The following is a 19,007-nucleotide window of genomic DNA, read 5'->3' as shown; positions in this document are numbered from 1 at the left end:
ATCGATTCTCTACGATTGACTACCAACCATAACCATTACCATTACAGTTCGATGAACATTTCGACAGTGAGCATTCATAAGGGCGTATACGCGATAATCGATTCTCTTCATCGAATATCTCTTTGCATTGCTACAGCTAAGCGAAACAATTTTCTAGAATTTGTTCAATGCAGAGTTGCAACAGGTTGTATTAGCTATCAAAAGCAATAGCAAACGTACCGAGAAACGTTAAATCTAGAGAGTTATTAACAAAAGAGAAAATCGATGAAGAGAATCGATCATCGCGTATAGGCCCTTATGCATGCTCACTGTCGATTTTACCTACACCGAAAATAGTTTTCATGTAGCTTCCATTGGAATCGCAAATGATTTTCATTCATAAACAAAATTAATGGAATTCATCTGAATTCACATAACATTTATGCGATCATGTTAATTTTATATGATTTTTCATATTAATTTCATTGGCCTCATAATATTCATGTGATTTGTGGTGAGATTTTCAGCTATGTGATCACATGAAAGCTATGTGAAATTCACATGGTTTTCATCCATTAGATATGTGATAAATTTTTTGAGTGTATTAAAGCCTGGTACGCAGCTGAAAAGTAATGACGTTTTTACGTGCTACGGGAGCCTGGTACGCAGCTGAAAAGTAATGACGTTTTTACGTGCTACGGGATAGGACACGGAATGCTAAAGAAATTTCTTTTAATTAGCATTTCTTGACCCAGTACGCAGTTCAAAAGAAATCGGTAAAGGAAAGATCGATTACATTAGTATCGTGATCGACATGAAGGTGGCGCATTCTGAATGCAATTTCACTTTCCTTGCGGAATAATGGTCTGATCAATTATTCCGTTAGGTAATGTTGGCGTTTATTGCAAAACTGATGTTTTGGATGCATTTAAACAACATAAACACTAATAAGTGTTGATTTTACAATTTGACGACATTTCCCTATAATCTCAAAATTTAGCAGCCTATAGCTGTCAAATTTTCTTTTGGGAAAAATCCTCAAAAATTACTTTCCCGTTTTCTTTTCAGCTGCGTACCAGGCTATAGCACACGGAATGCTAAAGAAATTTCTTTTAATTAGCATTTCTTGACCCAGTACGCAGTTCAAAAGAAATCGGTAAAGGAAAGATCGATTACATTAGTATCGTGATCGATATGAAGGTGGCGCATTCTGAATGCAATTTCATTTTCCTTGCGGAATAATGGTCTGACCAATTATTCCGTTAGGTAATTTTAACGTTTGTTGTAAAAATGATGTTTTGGATGCATTTTAACAACATAAAAATTGATAATTGTTGATTTTAAAATTAGACGACCCCTACCTATGATCTCAAAATTTAGCAAAAGACACCTACCTATAGCTGTCAAATTTACTTTTGGGAATATTCCTCAAAAATTACTTTTCCGTTTTCTTTTCAGCTGCGTACCAGGCTTAATGAGTAAAATGTAACCCATTTATGAGTAATTACTACTCAAAAATGAGTAGTAAGTATTGAGTACACACTTAGTTTTTTCTACCGAGCTTGGCTGTGCAAATCTCGGCAAAAAAAGTTTTACTGAGATCTCAGCAAACATTTCATTTGTTTGCTGAGATTCAGCTAAGTACTATCCGAGACTCGGTAATCAAATGTCACTTCTGCTGAGATCTCAGTGAAACTTATTATTGCCGAGATTTGCTCAGCCGAGCTCGGTAGAAAAAACTAAGTGTGTAACAAATACTCATGAATGGGTAATTTTTTTACTCGAGTTTTTACTTTACAGGGGAAAACGAGATGACAAAACGAAATCTCATTCTATTAGGGTAGGTGTTCCAGTAATAGTGGTGTACCTATAGTTGCGGTATAGAGCTTTTTGACGTTTAATCAGCGCACACTACTGCACCATTTAAATTGAACGAGTGCGAGCAAGAGGGAAACAGATTAGTGGGAAAATAAACCGTTCATTCATTCATGTGTGCTAGATAGAGAAAGATTATTAAACGTCAAAAAGGTCTATGGAGGTTGTGGCAGAATAGTGAGGAGGATCCGGATAAGAATATTTTTCATCGGTAGCTCTCCTAAAATAAAGCATATTTGCATATTTCAAACTTAAAATATGGCCAAAAGTGACGGAAAATAATTAATTTTCCTTAAGATTTTCACTCCTTTGCACCTATAGTTGTGGAACCCATAAGAAACCAACGCATTCCACTATTAGAGCAACCGTAACGGTCGTTGTCATTTGCGCGACTATTTTAACAGCGCACAGCGCTCTCATTTTGGTTTAGTCACTCTTCTCCACACCGGTCGCTGCTATCGTGGTTATCAATTTACTCACCTTTGTCCGTACCGGTAGTGAGCATTTTGACGAATAGCAACCATTCTCCCGCGCTGCTATCGCGCTGCCAAATTTGGTAACGCGCTTCTCACCGAGAAGCCGACTGCTATTTTAGTTACTCGTATGGCAACCCCCGATACGGTAGCTGCGCTATGATGAGGGCTGCTAAAATGAGTTTAGCAGCGTGCCGTTACGGTTGCTCTTATGGGAACCAAAGTTTGCAACTACCACAACTACTGGAACAGTTTTCCTATTAATTCGAGGACGATCTTTCTAAAATTTGATGCAATTTTATTACAATGTAATATTTTTCTATTAAAATAGAGGTTGAAAGCTATAGATTGACGTATTACAATTGTGTGTACATCGTTTATTTAATTGATAAATTGGCTTAGTATCTCCACTACTGGCTCACCCACCCTATTGTTCGGAGTCGACAAATTTATCGAGCAAATAAATTTGCTTTACATCATATACATCTCTCAATAAACCAGCTGAATCCTAATTTTTCCTAAAATCTTCAGGTTATTAGAGATCTGAAAAAAAAAAATTGGATATTTTTTCAATACTTCTGGTTCATCAATTATTCTGAAGATCTTCTACTGTCCAATAATTCAAATCCCGTATCTCATATATCCTCTTATGATACCATGTTGCTCAGAAATTATTCCAAAGACCACCATTAAATCCTCAGGATATTTGTCCATGCCTTCATGTTAAATATGTACTATTCTGAAGGTATACAGCAATTGAAATTGCGTCTCTCGACATTCTCTTATGATACCACGTGACTTATACCCCGTTCACATTACAGCGTATATCACGTGATATACGCTGTCTTGCAATGAGCATTCATACATCTAGTTTTCACTGGAAATCCTATGTATGAGTGCTCATTGCAAGACAGCCTATATTACGTGATATAGGCTGTAATGTGAACGGGGTATTAGAAATTATACCAAAGAATTTCAGATTATCAGATCTGACCAGATCAGCTCTCCAAAAAATTCTTTGGGTATTTTTTTTCAATACCTCTGGATAATCAACTATTATTCTGAAGATCTGTAACTGTTCAACATTCAGCTAACGTCTCTAAGAGATTCTGTCATGATACCAGGTGTCTCAGAAATTATACCAAAGGCTGCAGGATGATCACATACCGAAAATTTTCTAGGTTTCTCAGATATTATTGCAAAGCGTTGAATAGCTCATAGGTGTCCAATAACTTTTCATTATATTTTTTCCAATATTTCAGGATAATTAAGTTTTATTCTAAAGATATTCAACTGTCCAACAATTCAAATACCGTCTCTCATAGATTCTCTCGTGATATCAGCTGTCTCAGAAATAATTGCAAATACGTTCAGGTGCTCATAGGTCTGCAAATACATCTCTGGATATTTTTTCCAAGATACCCTGGTTCAGTAACCACCCTGCATATTTAGACAGCAGAATCGTCCGGGACCCTTTCTCGTGGTTTGAATTCGTTACCTGATACTGTATTACCAACAATCAATACGAAACTAACGATTTTAAATTGGCTCACCACTTTAGTAGCCTATTGGTCCCAAGCAAACGATTAACGCATAGAGGTAACTCTAAGACCACTGGGTCCCGAAGAAAATCATTATTATTTTTGGCTCACTCAGTACCAGAACAACGGTCCCAAGCAGTCCCAAGCTATTTCACTCACCCCTGCATGTTCTGCATGAATCCACACACCCCTGATGTTATCTGTCAAACTTTCATAGCGAATCAAAACAAACATAGTGTAGTAATAGAATTTCAACTAGAATAGGGTACGTTAATCGTTTGCTTGGGACCAATAGGCTACTAAAGTGGTGAGCCAATTTAAAATCGTTAGTTTCGTATTGATTGTTGATTAACGTACCCTATTCTAGTTGAAATTCTATTACTACATTATGTTTGTTTTGATTCGCTATGAAAGTTTGACAGATAACATCAGGGGTGTGTGGATTCATGCAGAACATGCAGGGGTGAGTGAAATAGCTTGGGACTGCTTGGGACCGTTGTTCTGGTACTGAGTGAGCCAAAAATAATAATGATTTTCTTCGGGACCCAGTGGTCTTAGAGTTACCTCTATGGTATTACCACAAACGAAGTGACAGACGACTTACTGGCGAAGAAATCCATTAAAATAATGTGGTTCACTGTAATAGAATTTTCTTGGAAGCTTGTGCCATCATCCACCAGATGGGTTAGTTTTTTTGTTTTGATTTGAACAAAGTTGATTTTGTGTACAATGATTATTTGACAGTGTGCAAAGAGTGCGTAATTTTGGGTAGTTTTTCATCTCCGTGTACGATTGACTACTATAACTATTTTCTTTAAAGTTATCAAAAATCATAAATAAAAAGGTTTTAATTTAATTCCTTTTCCGAAGATTGATTCTCAACAACCCATTATGTTTAAAGTCCCCATAAAAAAACGTAATACATAAGGTTAAAACTTTATCATACAAACGTTCATGTAAAGTTCCATAGCCATTTCAGTAAAAGCATAGAGGTAGTAGAGGTAGTAACTCTAAAACCAGAAGGTCTAAAAGATACGTGCTCAACTTTTTTGCTCAGCTCTGGTACAATTTTCAGTCCCAATCTAATCGATGCACCCCTTGAAACATAAGAAAATCCATGAACCCCTCATTTTATCTGTCAAACTTTCATAGCGAATCAAAACAAACATAGTGTAGTACTAGAACCTTGATTAGTATGGGATACGTTAATCGTTTGCTTGGGACCAATAGGCTAGTCAAGTAGTGAGCCAATTTAAAATGGTTAGTTTCGAATTGATTGTCGGTAAAAGTTTAGCAGGGATTATAAATAATTATTATCGGTAAGGTCAAATCATGGTTCGCGTTTATGCGGGATTAGTGTTCGATTGATTATTATACCACAGACAGACATACAAATTAGTACCGTTGTACTCCTTTAATCAAGTACCTCAAAACGTACAATTTGTGGTACTAGCTTAAAGCAGTACAACGGTAGTACAACAGTGAACTTTGTATGTCTGTACAAGGTATTAGGTGGTTGTACGTAATATTTGAATGGTCTGAATACACTTTTAATAACATTTTGAGTTGATCTGATCGTCCGTGCACAAGCATGATTTCGTTTTCCGTTTCGTTCCTTATTGAGCGAAGCTGTCAAATTGGGGGAGTCTTTCGTCAAAGGAGTGACGTGCACTTTGGTTACTTTTTGTGAAATTCTGAAAAACGGGAAAAACATTGGCACAAAGGTAGTGAAGGATTTCGTCTAATTCTTATACATTTCCCGGAGCTTGGCCCGACCAATCTGCTATGCAATCGGACCAGCAGTAGAATCTCCTCACAATGGTGTATATTGCTAGAGGTAAGAAAATTCTGAAGAGTGAAAATCCCATTAGGTATAGGTATTCATTTTTCCTGTTATTTTCCTCCCATCCACAGACGGAAGGGTCCATGAATCCCAACCATGGAGCGTCGAACGTTTCAAGGGAATGATCGCCGGGTTCTTCGCTTTCTTCGTCATGTTGTAAGTGTTGCTTCGAGAATAATCTTCCCTCGCAAGTGACCTTGACTCATTCAATTTCCTCTTGCAGCTTTAGGACACTGTTCGATTTGAATTCCAATAGTTCCTCTGGCTCGTCGGACACCAGTAGCGTTCGACGTGGTGGAGGCGGCGGCGGTGGTGGCCCTCCTCCACCGGGAGGACCACGGCAACGGCCGATCGGCCGAATGATGACCCTCAGGGATTGCACCATCCCCGGGGGCGGATGAGCGCGGTAAAGCGTCCGGCTGGGAATTGCTCTGCTCTTCCTGGTGGACGCTGCTGTCTCCGAATGTTGTCGTTAGGGAATCTGAAAGATGTTGCACTCTTTCGTATGACGAGTAAGTCCTAAACCTACGCTAAACCACGGGCGGACTTATTTCGAAGAGGATTCTCGATTGATGACTTGCGTCGAAATGTATGAAGCTGATATTTCCAACTTTGTTTTGAGAGCTCAAAGTGAAGATGAAAATGTCAGATTTTGTATTGTTTGTGTTTATTGGTAACATAGTCTAATTTCTGTATAATTTCTTGTGTAAAATAACTGTTTGAATAAATGGTGGGTAGGAGTAAATATGCATTTTATTTTAACATAAAACAAAATATGTATGAACAACAAAATAGTTAATTTTCGTAATAAGGCACTGATCTTATGAACTGGTTTTCTTCTACGCTGCATAAGCTCTCGTAAAACGGATTGGGTCCATTGTGGCAACTGGCCGCTGCTGGACCCCTCCTGTACACTGGCTGACCGAAGATGCTCGTTATTGAGTAGTTGCAAGCGAACAGCACAACCTTGAACGTGAAGCCGGAAACCTTCTTCGGGTAGATGACGATTCCGCATCCGATCTTGGTGGTCCGGTCGCTCACCATCTGCGTAAAATGACCGATAGTGGCGCTGAAATAACAAACACCGAACTTGTATACAAGTTCCAACATAGTATGTGAAAACGACTCACTTCGGTAGATTATCGTACTCATCCATCACTTGCTGAGTGGCATCCCTGTACTCGTTGAACCACAGGTTGGTCAACTTATCCAGGATGTTAAAAATATCCTCCCTCACTGGGTAGTAACCAATTGCTAAGTTCTGACCAGCTTGGCGATACAAATCTGTATTTCTGCACTCGTCATGCTTGAACTGACAACTCTTAACGTTCAATTCGGCCAATTCAGCAAGCTCGTCATTCCATTCCTACGGAAGAAAAAAAGTGTAAATTTCCCACCCTTCCAATTACCAAGAGAACCATCTCACCACAGTAGGCATCCTCAGTGCACTCTCGAACCCACTGACAGATCCATTGGCCAGTCGATTCCTCGCTTCATTGTGCAAATGAATGATAAACGCTCTGATCTGAGGATCGATCTTGAACAGGGTCCTCCCGGCCGGACAATCCTCCGCAAATGATCCATCGCGACCGCAGGCCACGTGCTTCTTCGCCACCAACTGTCCGGTGAAGTCGTACTGCAAGCACAAATCTTCCTGGCAATAGAAATCGTTCCCCACTGGCGCTTCGGTTGTCAGACTCAACTCCTCGAGTTTCTCCTCAGCATCTTCTTCGGTGCTCGCAATAGCAGTAACAGTAACGATATCCTCTTCCAACGGCTCCGTCAATGTGATACCCTGCGAGGTACTCTCCACCGTAAAATCCCCACCATCATAGTCGCCGCCGTCGTACTCGTACAGCACATCAACAAGATCAAAGGAGGCCCCGTGGGTTTGCCTCTGAAGCGCAATCGCAGCAACCAACAACAAACTCCATAACAACGACCACGACACCGGTGATGACCGCTGGCTAATTAGGCGTCGATAATTGGCAGTATCTAAAAAAAAACAGCAGAATACATGGAGCTTATTATCGTAGCAAAAAAAAAGTTTTCAACAAAATACACGATCACAAGGAGTCTCTTCTTATCTCTGAACGCTTCAAACGATCAAGAAGACCCCCAAGACAATAGCAAGGAAGCATTTTAAGACAGCATAGAATGAGAAGCATGTGATAGATCGATTCGTTTCCCGCATGGCGTGCGACCGAGCGCGCGGTTGTGATGAATTGAAAAGCATCATGGTTTGAATTCCTGACAATTCCCACCCCATGCATGCTTCACCTTGCGCCTTCCGTAAATCATATACAGGTGATGAACGCGTCATTTCAAACAAACCACGGCACTCTTCCTTTTCCCCGCACCAGAACGATCATCATCTCCCTTGAAGTACCTACGCTAATTATTGATTTTATGGCACTGCTGCTATATCCGACGGTTGGGTAGGTTGCCTCGAGGGTTGCCTATACACGAATTCCATTTATTTGTTTTCATCTTCTCTGCGGGACGATCGTTCGTCTCTGAGTTCAAACTTTGCTTAATACCTCTAGATTCTCACGAAAGCGCGATTAGTTTATTGGTTTTCTTGCTTCATAAGAGATGCAGAGGAAACATCTTTATAGCAGGCTGTTGTTATATAATTGTCTGTCGGGTTAGGTTCTAATTAATTGCCTCCTTTTTACGATGTCGGCTACTAGGATCAAAACAATTTATTGAGTTACGTAAGATTGGTTGCAGTTCTTACTTAAAGAATGACTGAAGCAGTGACTGATCGATGAGATCAAAGTAAGCCATTGAAAAAAAAACGAATTGTACAACAATCGTCAGCAAAAGCAATCGATCGATTGGATCAAATTAACAACATGCAATGAGTTTTTATTCAGATGTCAATCAACATTTAAAATTAAAGAGCAATCTGCATTCTCAGGTCTGCATCATACTCCACGTGCCATAGTGTCCACGTGTCAAAGATGCTTCAAGCTTCAAACAACGTTGATTTCAAAGATTTTGAAAAATGTAACTTATTTACGCTTAAATCTTTAAAGAGTTATACATTGTTATTAAGAGTCCTAGCCCCAGCACATCAAATTGACGAAAGCGGAGCCTTCTTGACGCCCGGAAAATATTGTGTCTGACCATTACCTTCTAATCGGTGAGATCCATGTACGCATTGTACGGACTTTGCGTCGAGAGGAGAGACTCGGGTGGCGATTCAAGAGTAAACTAACGCAGAATAGAAAATTCAGCAGATATTTTCACTTTTTAAAGGAGGAAGAATAATGGACGGTTGCAGCGCCGGTGGTGTAGTGCAGCAGGCCTGGGTTCAATCCCAGTCGGCACCACCGGGACGTTCTGAGGCATAAAATCTCTGATCACGCCTTCCTTCGGAAGGGAAGTAAAGCCGTTGGTCGCCGGTTCATGAGTTGATGGGTCGATAGCACATATCGATAGGCAGGGTCCAGGTGTGGGAGCTGCCTCCCTGGCATCGGTAGCATTGGTGCTCAGCACGGAAAACAAGATCGACGGAAATCCAATCAAGGCAAAAAATGGACGGTTATCAAAAATGCCTTTGCTTTGGCAAAGTGAGAACAATTTGCACGGACAGAAAATTGTTTGCATTGAACCAACAATTCCAGTTGAAATTTTGAACAAACAATTCCACTTGAAATTATATTGCATTTAATTGTTTCGATAATACTTATTCAAATAAATTCAAAATAAGATTATTTTTGTTTTAATAAGTCACTTTTGAACTGCAACAATTGGATGTGCTGCCAAATCGGCCTACTGAATATCCATCAATGAGATGTAAATATGTAAGGCTCAGTGAATTTCTCATCTCTTTCGTTCTCCCGCTGTTTAAACGGTTGAAGCAGTGTGACGTCAAACTCCGTCATCCATTTAATCAGCCAGAGAATTAAAGAGACGATAAATTTACTGGGCCTCGCCTGTTTACGCTCATTGATTTTCCATTTGTGAATTTGGTTCTTCTTCTTCTTTTCCTTTATTTAACGTCGGTCTCTGTTCCGCAATCTAGTGCCAATCACCGACGGACATCGATTGCCATCCATTGACGGCAACAGAATGTGCAGGAAGGCAGCTCTCACACCTGCGTAGGATACGCACCCATTCACAACACACATGGGCCGGGACCAATGGCTTTACTTCCCTTCCGAAGGAAGTGAATTTGGTTCCAAACATAAACAAACCATCGTTGCTTACGGCTTTGCTGTCGTTTGGAACCAGTTATTACTGCTTTCTCACACCCCAAATGGTCTGGGTTCAATCCCAGATTCTAAGATCGCTAAACTAAGGACCGCTGCTAGGCAGCCAAAAGTGAAGTAGGTGTAACCGGTCAGCACAATCCGTGCTTTGTAGCAGAACCGCCGCCATACCGTCGTCGAAGGGCCCCACCGAACAGCAACAGTGTGGAGGACAAGATAAGTAGCTATTAGACGTCTAAAATTGCATTTTCTTTTTGTTGTTTTGTTTCACCCAAATCCGAACAACTTTCGGGCCAGCTATATAGGCTGGCAGGTAAGCCGTAACTTATATACGCAGGTGTGGAAGCTGCCTTCCTGCACATTCGTTTGCCGTCAATGGATGGCAATCGATGTCCGTCGGTGATTGGCACTAGTTTGTGGAACAGAGACCGACGTTAAAGGAATGAAGAAGAAGAAGAAGAAGAAGAAGGAACCAGTTAGGCGACGATTGTTCGTATTTGACAGTCACCTCTCCCCAGGCACAATCAGAGAAAAGAGTGGATCATGGATGAAAGCTGGTGGAAGATGCCCAACTAACAATTTTAGCTGCATATTCTAGTGCATATTAGTTTATACAGCAAAAAATTTACCTTTTACAGCTCATTTTTGCCTGTATAAGCTAGTCTGCAGCTAAAATTGTTTGTTTGGAGGCTAGCTTAGGTTAGCTTTATGAATAAAGGTATTAGTACACGAGACAAATATTTGTCTTAATTTGACAGATACATTAAATGCACAGATAACAGACATGGAGGCTCGAACAAAATTTCTTTAAAAACTTGTGTAAAGATTCCTATTCGACTTAAGCGCCACTAACGGCGACTTCCCCACTTAAAAACCCTCTTTGACAACATGATGGCGCTGGCGTTGCACAAATTACACTAGACACTAAGTGCTAGTAGCGCCAAGTGGCAATTTTCAACAGAAAATTTATCGATACTAGCGCCAAATTGGTCGAAAGTGGAAAATTTATAGAGAAAATCAGGAGATGCTAACACCACGTAACGGCGACGTTCCCACTTATTTTACACAAGTTTCTGACCGAGCTTGAACGTCTGTTCTCTGTGTTAAATGTATCTGTCAAATCAAGACAAATATTTGTCTCGTGTACTAATACCTTAAGACTATCAGCCGTGGGCTAGTTTGTTGCATCTTTCGTAAGATAATTGAAGAATCAAAGTGACGATTGACTCTCAGATGGCGAGTAAATGCAATTGGCGAATCAAAGCAAAGCCAAAACTAGTTATGCGACACCTTGTTTTTGATCCACAATTGGGTTGTTTAACTTCGAAAATATACAGATTTTTATACATCACCTGATAGAGCTTCGTTTTCTGAGCACAACGATATTTTTATCGATCCCGTAGACATTCACCTCGATTTTTAAATCAAGATTTAATTTTTTGGTCGTTGACACTAAATCTATTCGTTGACAGTTCGCTCCCATATAAAGTCCCACCAAGGGGCGCTAAGATGGTGATTTTTGCTAATGTAATCGCTCTTATTTAAAATAGTGCCAGTGGTTCAAAATTGTTGAAATTTTGTAGTTCGGTTCGATTTTTAATGCAGATAACGAATATGTATTAACGTCAATACCCCTAAACAACCTAATTACAAAAATGATGATGTTCTAAAAAAAGTTAATGCAATTTGACAGATATCAGAACCCACCACGGCATGCTTTTGGCGCTACTGTATATGGGCAATCATATATAAAATACTGTGGAAGCCACCGAGGGGGGGCGACACATCTAAATCTCAAGTCTAGATGCTCAACAAATCTCACACTAGCGAATCAATCTTCAATCATTTCTCGCATCTACTTGCATCGCGCATAATCGCCATCAATCTTCTTTCTATCTACTCAGCGTGCGCGCAGCTAGCCACAGCAAAACACAATCTTTTCTGCCTCGTAGATAGAGTCGTCCCCCTCGGTAGCCACAGCAAATTTCTGTCAAAACCTCAGCATTTTCATTGATCCATTGTTGCCCATTTGTCAACTTGTCACTACTAACACAGTTTACCCATTTTTGCGTAGGTTCAGTTTTGACCGATCTGAGTGGATTCTACCCAAATTTGGGTAGTTTTTAAATAGCGTGCAGATCATTATTCTGCAAGGAAAGTGAAATTTAAATCAGAATACGCCACCTTCGTATCGATCACGATACTAATGTAATCAATCTTAACAACTGTTATACCCCGGACAGACTATGGCTTATCCAGCATTTTACGATCGCTTATGGCCGCCACAATCTGGCTGAGTTTCTGGTAGGGAACATAAGATTTGAAGTTTGGCTTGTGAAAGGTTTGAACGTTTACCAGTCAAACGTCAAATCATATGTTCCTTACCAAAAACTCAGCCAGATTATGGCGGCCATAAGCGCTCGTAAAATGCTGGATATCATGTAATATAGGCTGTCTTGCAATGAGCACTCATACATAGGATTTCCAGTGAAAACTAGATGTACGAGTGCTCATTGCAAGACAGTCTATATTACATTATATAAGCCATAGTATGTACGGGGTATTACTTATTTGTGGGTCACAACTACTAATTAACACCACAGAGAACAGACATGGAGACTCGGACAAAATTTCTCTTAAAACTTGTGTAAAGATTCCTATTTGACTTAAGCGCCACTAACGGCGACTTCCCCACTTAAAAACCGTCTTTGACAACATGATGGCACGGGCGTTGCAAAACTTACACTAGACGCTAAGTGTTGGTAGCGCCAAGTGGCAATTTTCAACAGATAATTTATCGATACTAGCGCCAAATTGATCGAAAGGGGGGAGGTAGCTCATCGATTCTTCCGGTTCGCCTCCTAGCATCGTGCTATAAGGTACCAGGCGATAACCAGGGTAGTTGATCGATAGCTCGATGACGTCATTTCGTTGGCGTCTGCTATGGGAAATTCTCATAGCAGGCGTTGACGATGGGACGTTGTCGAGTTGTTGAATAGCAACTATCGTGGTAACTCACCGATTACCTGTCGATCTGCCAAATTTGGAAAGACGTCTGCATTGAATTGTCACATATAATAATATTCCGCCCACTATATCACACGAAATTGCGAGTAGTTGAGTGGAATGGAGATAAGTTAAGCATTGGGTACAGGACCAAGTCTCCCCTGGGTGGTGCCAGAAGATGAGCGCAATAGAATCATCAAGTTGCCATAAGGCACGGAATGAGACTATTGCATGGCTGGGTAGTCAAAGTCTTCCATTCGTTAGTCATTTCAGGTGGATTAGAACAGGTTTAGGTTTAGGGTGGGCGTTGGCCAGATTTGGATTTTTCAGATATAATCCTAAATAGGACCTAGATTATTTAATACACTAGTAACCTCAACTTCTGTCACAATGTTTCATTGTGACTAATCAACACTCAATGGGTAAAATATCAAATTTGCGGTAAATTTGAAAAAAAGGGAACTTGGAGTGTAGAGTGCACTGCCCACTGGACGATTCTGAAGCCTGACCAAGTGAGTGGGTTACGGGTTTATTTGATTGTACGTCATTTCCAAGTTATATATAGATACATTCATACCATTGGCATTTTGTATTTGAGATAAGACAGACAGGATGCGGAGGGCCCGCTTAGGGGGAGCGTAACCCATGTTATGGCTTCCATTTATTAAATAGTTCAGATAGGCTGGAAATGATAGGTTCATGGTGAGAAAATGTACCATATGGTGCCCGTTCACTGATCAAAATTAGATTCAAATCGTCAGGCCCTGCCCTGGAATAAGGGAATTGACGATGATGTGTCAAGTTTCATTTTGCATTTGCATATAATTGTAAGTTTAGGTTTGCTTTTGTAATTGTAAGATAGATAGTTTGCCTCAATTGAAACATTGAGTTAAACATGACGAATCATACCTCTAAAATAGTAGTAGTTACAGTGCCGCATTATCTAACTTTTGTTTTGTTTGTTTACTTATAACTAATACTAATACCTCCTTGTTTTCTCTCTAATTTGTCTGCTATGTCCCACCATCACGATGAGAGATGAGCTACCGTACATGGTACACGCTCATATACATTCCCAAAATAGTATGCCGCAAGTAAGTATATCACAGAGGCAACTAAAGATCCAGAAACAAAAACCGAAAACGCTGAACGGCAGATTGGTTTACAGTGGTCGACCAGGGTGTGTGCGGATAAATTACAAAATTACAATTAGGGTAGATGTACCAGTTATGGCTGTGCGTTCCTGTTGTGGTGTGTTCCAGTCATGGCCTATAGAAATCCTATATGCCATGATTGGAGCACATCGTAATGGGAGCGTATAGCCATGACTGGTACATCTACCCTACATCATTATTCCATACATCAGCTTGAATTACGTTGATCGATATTACATTTTTTTTTTGCTGTGCACTACACCACCGGAGCCAGCAAAGTTCAACAATCCATCGTTGCTTATGCCTTTGTTGTCGTTTGGAACTAGTTTTGCGAAGTAGGTTACGATTGTGGGTATCTCTCGCGTAAATTTTGAAAAGGGCCTAGCCTGAACAATACGTAAAGAGCGAATTGAAACATTGTACGTCGCGTGAATGTGGAACTTAATGAAGGCCTAAGTACTTTTTCGTAGTTTTTAGTTTTCGGATTTGAAAGATCGTCGGTTACAGTGGCCTGCTTACTGAGCAGAAAAACGCGGTCCCAGGTCCTTACATATCAAAGAGATTTATAGTAAAATCGCTTGTGTATCGTGTATTTTGCGAAACTCGTTGTTGTCGTTGGTTCCGGGTTTGAATGGATACAAAAATTTGAGCAACGGTATTATGTGATATGAGGGGCTCGGTGGCCTTAGAGCAACCGTTTTTGCTTACTGAGCAGAACATCATGAGTCTAATCTCAGGCCCATCCACAATCAAGATTCGTCAATCGTTTTATTTGTTAATATGACTACATGGTAATAACAGCAACTCGGTGATTAAAAAGGTGCTCGTCTGCCTAGTGGCAAACGTTTTTGCTTACTGAGCAGAAGACCGTGGGTTTAGTCCCAAGCTCCTTCGCGTTATATGATCGTTAGGACATTAATTCAGCTTATCGTTTACCAAACCCAACCCTCTTATCCAACATCCCAGTGATTCCTCGTGGAAGTGCAGAGGTGTTCTCGGCTTCCATCAAAGCGAGTGTCATGTCAACACAATCCTTCCCATTCCTTTCTTGACCTGTGTTCGGGCGCGGCCGGCGCTGGTATTGCCTAATTCAAGATCACCAGTTTTTACACATTAAGGATGATTGCTAGTCCCAAGCATCGTATATTGGTTCTCTGTGTAATTACAGCTGATCTGGCAATAACAGAGTAGCAACCGTGGGCGGTCAATCAAGCTCAAGCTCAAGCTCAAGCTCACTAGCGCCAAATTGATCGAAAGTGCAAAATTTATTGCGGAAATCAGGAGATGCTAGCGCTACGTAACGGCGACGTTTCCACTTAACTTTACACAAGTTTCTGACCGAGCTTGGACGTCTGTTCTCTGTGTTAAAACAGAGAACAGACGTCCAAATTCGGTCAGAAATTTGTGTAAAGATAAGTGGGAACGTCGCCGTTACGTGACGCTAGCATCTCCAGATTTCATCTATGAATTTTCCACTTTCGACCAATTTGACGCTAGTATCGATAATTTTTTTTGTTGAAAATTGCCACTTGGCACTACCAGCACTTAGTGCCTAGTGTAAATTGTGCAACGCCAGCGCCATCACGTTGTCAAAGAGGGTTTTTAAGTGGGGAAGTCACTGTTAGTGGCGCTAAAGTCGAATAGGAATATTTACACTAGTTTTTAGAGAAATTTTGTTCGAGCCTCAACGTCTGTTCTCTGTGTCATTAATGAGTTTTTTTTACTTAATAAATGATTTAAGACCCATTTCTTAAAAATGGATGAAATTCTTCTCATTAATGCATTGTTTTGTGATTCGAGGTCGGATTAAAATACAAAATAATAAATTGACGCATTTTGTGCAAATGACGAATTATCGTGTATTTTTATTATTCGTCGAATATTTGTGTATTTTATCGAATTTTGTATTTTATTGTATTTTTTTTTTTTGAGTAATGACGAGTAATGATAACCGTTATTTTCGATTAATTACTCGAGAGCAGAGAATTGCCCCTCGGAACAGATGGATTATGTGCACCACAGGTGGCGGTACTACCTATTTATATTTTCCTATGTTTCGAGGGGTGAATCGCTGGGTTTTCCTATGTTTCGAGGGGTGAATCGATTAGCTTGGGACCGAAGAGAGTACCAGAGCTGAGCCAAAAAGTTGAGCACGTTATTTCGGGACCTTCTAGTCTTAGAGTTACCTCTATGGTACTACCAACTAGAGTCGGTGTATAATGAGTCACGCCAAGAGTGAAGCCAAGTCTACCTATTGAACTGTCAAATCGGCTACCTATCGTGCAAAGTAAACAAGCATTACCATGCTATGAAAGGTCCACGAAAGGTATTGCAATTAAATATTAAATATAACCGAAGAAATGATCATATACACGCAGTGAGCATTACATTTGTCATGGGATACGTTTTGTAATGATCAGTAATGACAATTTCTACTATTTTTCCTTAAGATAATTCGACAAAATCGCTGATATAATGGTTTACTACAGCCGTTAATTTTTTTCCTCGCTAGAAGTCATTTGAAGTTGATGCAGAAGTCCTCTGTTGCCAAGTTAAAAGAAAGGGAATCTTTAGAAAACCGTGATGCGAGTTCAACTGTTTTTCTCTTGGCGTGACTCATTATACACCGACTCTACTACCAACTATTTAAATTTACCGTTAAATGCGTGTTCGATAAACAAATTTCCAGGGTTATGTCTGTTTGTCTGTGATCAAACAGTGAAATAATAGTTACTTTGCATTAAATCTTGATTTGAAAATCGAGATCGAAGTAAATGTAAAAATATCATAGTCCTCAGAAAACGAAGCTCTTCCAGATGATGTATTTAAAAACCAATATATTTTACTAAATTAAAGAACCCAGAAGTCCTATACTTAGGGGCGCTAAGATGGTGATTTTTGCTAATGTAATCAAACGTATTTAAAATAGGTCGAGTGCTACAATATTGATGAAATTTTGGTTATCGGTGTCATTTGACATGCAGATTACGAATATGAACAACATAACCTTTATACTCCTAATGAACCCAATTAACAACGGTAACACTAACTCAAATAAATAAAACAGCAAAAAAGGTTATCTTCATTACTTCACTAACTCAAAACTTAATACTAAATTGTATGCCTTATTCAGACTACAGAGTTATAATAATTATAAAAAATCATCAAAATAGGCTTATAACATGCTCATGTAAGAAAATATCACTAATCCAATCTCTCAATAGATCGATATTTAAAAATCACTATCACAATCCAAGGAGTTCATCGAACAATTCACCTACCCATGCTGATTTGAATTGAAAGTATGTTTTTTTCCAACAGGCACTGCTATGCTTTTTTTTTCTTGTATCCCGAACGAACAACACAAAACAAAAATCTTGCACAAAACGTTCAAAAAACAAACTCAGTGCTCCTCCGTGGGAACCTCGTAAAACCACAAACTTTTCGCGACGCTACTGACCGGGACGCACGTCAGCACTCGAATAACCGTCCCGTCCGGTCCAGGCAGCCGCTTTATATGTGATTTATCATAAATTGAGGTAGGACTACATTGTGCTGACTCCTCTCCCCGTTTCCGAATGAGTGATCAGAACATCATCTCCACCTGAGAAAAATCCATCTCCCGCTCTTCCGGGACTCTGCACTTACCTACGTCCCTACCTAACACACGGCACACGTTATTCCACTCAACGACTTTACCACGAAACTTGCGACTCCCGCCGCTGTCGTAGTTTCAGAGGAGCGGTGCCGATATATCGATAACAAATTGTCCACTTTTCAGAGCAAAAAATAAGCGCCAAGTTCTACGCAATAACGTGTAAGTAGCTTATGAGAACCACAAACAAAAAATATGTAAACAGTCCGAGTTCATTGAAAAGCATTTCAACGAAACGACCGATCAATGGTACTTGAAATTGAGACTCTGTACCAACTTCATCTTGAGTGATATGATTTGTGACTATAACTACTGCGAGCGGAACTATTCAAGTTAAACTGTTATTGGATATTTTGAATTTCGAACGCGAGTGTTCTTAAGTGATTTAGGAGATTACAATGGGTATTAGTCGCTAGAACACGAGGTCCATATCTAGTCGCTTCGGCGCGATCTGAATAGAAATGGTGTGTTGACAAAGAGTAAGCATCCACTATCTATTCTAATCACGATCTTCTCGACGTTTTTATGAATCATCAAATTTTTAAATGCACTTGGTTGCAGATTCCGCGTCAGCAAAGATACAATTGAAACTATCACCACCGACGAACCGACATGCCACCGGGGCATATCGTTTGTCCGCAATTCGATTGATCAAATGAGCGATTCGATCTGTCAGTGGAGATGAGATGCAAACCAAGTCAATATAAATTTTACGTGTGTTCGTATCCTTGCTCACGATATGACGCGATCGGATAAGTAGATGGCAGTAGCGTTTAGCGTATTTTAAATATGGCGTCTTGGGCAAGAATTTGAATGAAGCTTCTATGAGCTGGCTATCACTTCGAGAGAAATAGATTAAAATACGTTTACCAATGGATGAGGATGTTTCAGAGCATAATCGAGTGACGAAAAATGAGCGCTGATGGACTTGTTAGGTACCTATTCTTTGAGAGCTCACTCTCGTGTACCTCAGCAATGCCCAGGGTCACAGGGGTGAACTTTTCACCAGCCTCTTTTCGGCTTGAGAGGTGGAGCTCACAACGGTCGGCTCCGGACAATAATGGGGTTACTGACCATTTTTCAGCAATGTTTTCAAATGTTTGCTCCCTATCCACGCACAATTCGCTTACTGTATATGTACCTCGGTAGTCACTATGCAGAAAATCAGCTCATTCGCTCAACACAAGACCAAGCTCAAAACATTTTTGTTAAAATGACTACCTCAAACATATATTTCATAGGGTCTGCAAGGTCCAGAGTA

General features: G+C 40.1%; 2 protein-coding genes across 2 annotated transcripts; one reads left to right on the top strand and one right to left on the bottom strand.

Moving 5' to 3' along the window:
• Positions 1 to 5,561: 5,561 nt before the first annotated feature.
• On the top strand, positions 5,562 to 6,384 carry LOC135700764 (glycine-rich selenoprotein-like). Its single transcript, XM_065221407.1, has 3 exons — positions 5,562 to 5,705; positions 5,783 to 5,867; positions 5,935 to 6,384. Exons 1-3 carry the CDS (start codon positions 5,687 to 5,689, stop codon positions 6,110 to 6,112), a joined length of 282 nt encoding a protein of 93 aa, XP_065077479.1. The 5' UTR covers positions 5,562 to 5,686; the 3' UTR covers positions 6,113 to 6,384.
• Positions 6,385 to 6,446: 62 nt separating this feature from the next.
• Positions 6,447 to 17,573, bottom strand: LOC135700753 (venom allergen 5-like). The gene is made up of 4 exons (XM_065221385.1): positions 17,373 to 17,573; positions 7,138 to 7,706; positions 6,842 to 7,077; positions 6,447 to 6,780 (listed from the first exon to the last, which is right to left on the bottom strand). The coding sequence occupies exons 1-4, from the start codon at positions 17,374 to 17,376 to the stop codon at positions 6,507 to 6,509; spliced, it is 1,083 nt and encodes a 360-aa protein (XP_065077457.1). The 5' UTR covers positions 17,377 to 17,573; the 3' UTR covers positions 6,447 to 6,506.
• Positions 17,574 to 19,007: the final 1,434 nt, after the last annotated feature.

This window comes from Ochlerotatus camptorhynchus, unplaced genomic scaffold (genome assembly GCF_037179485.1).
Source record: "Ochlerotatus camptorhynchus isolate MF236.1 unplaced genomic scaffold, CSIRO-AGI_Acam_v1.1 ptg000141l, whole genome shotgun sequence".
Classification (NCBI taxonomy): Eukaryota; Metazoa; Arthropoda; class Insecta; order Diptera; family Culicidae; genus Ochlerotatus; species Ochlerotatus camptorhynchus.
The sequence above is the reverse complement of the archived record's forward strand: the minus strand, read 5'-3'. Positions and strand labels throughout refer to the sequence as shown.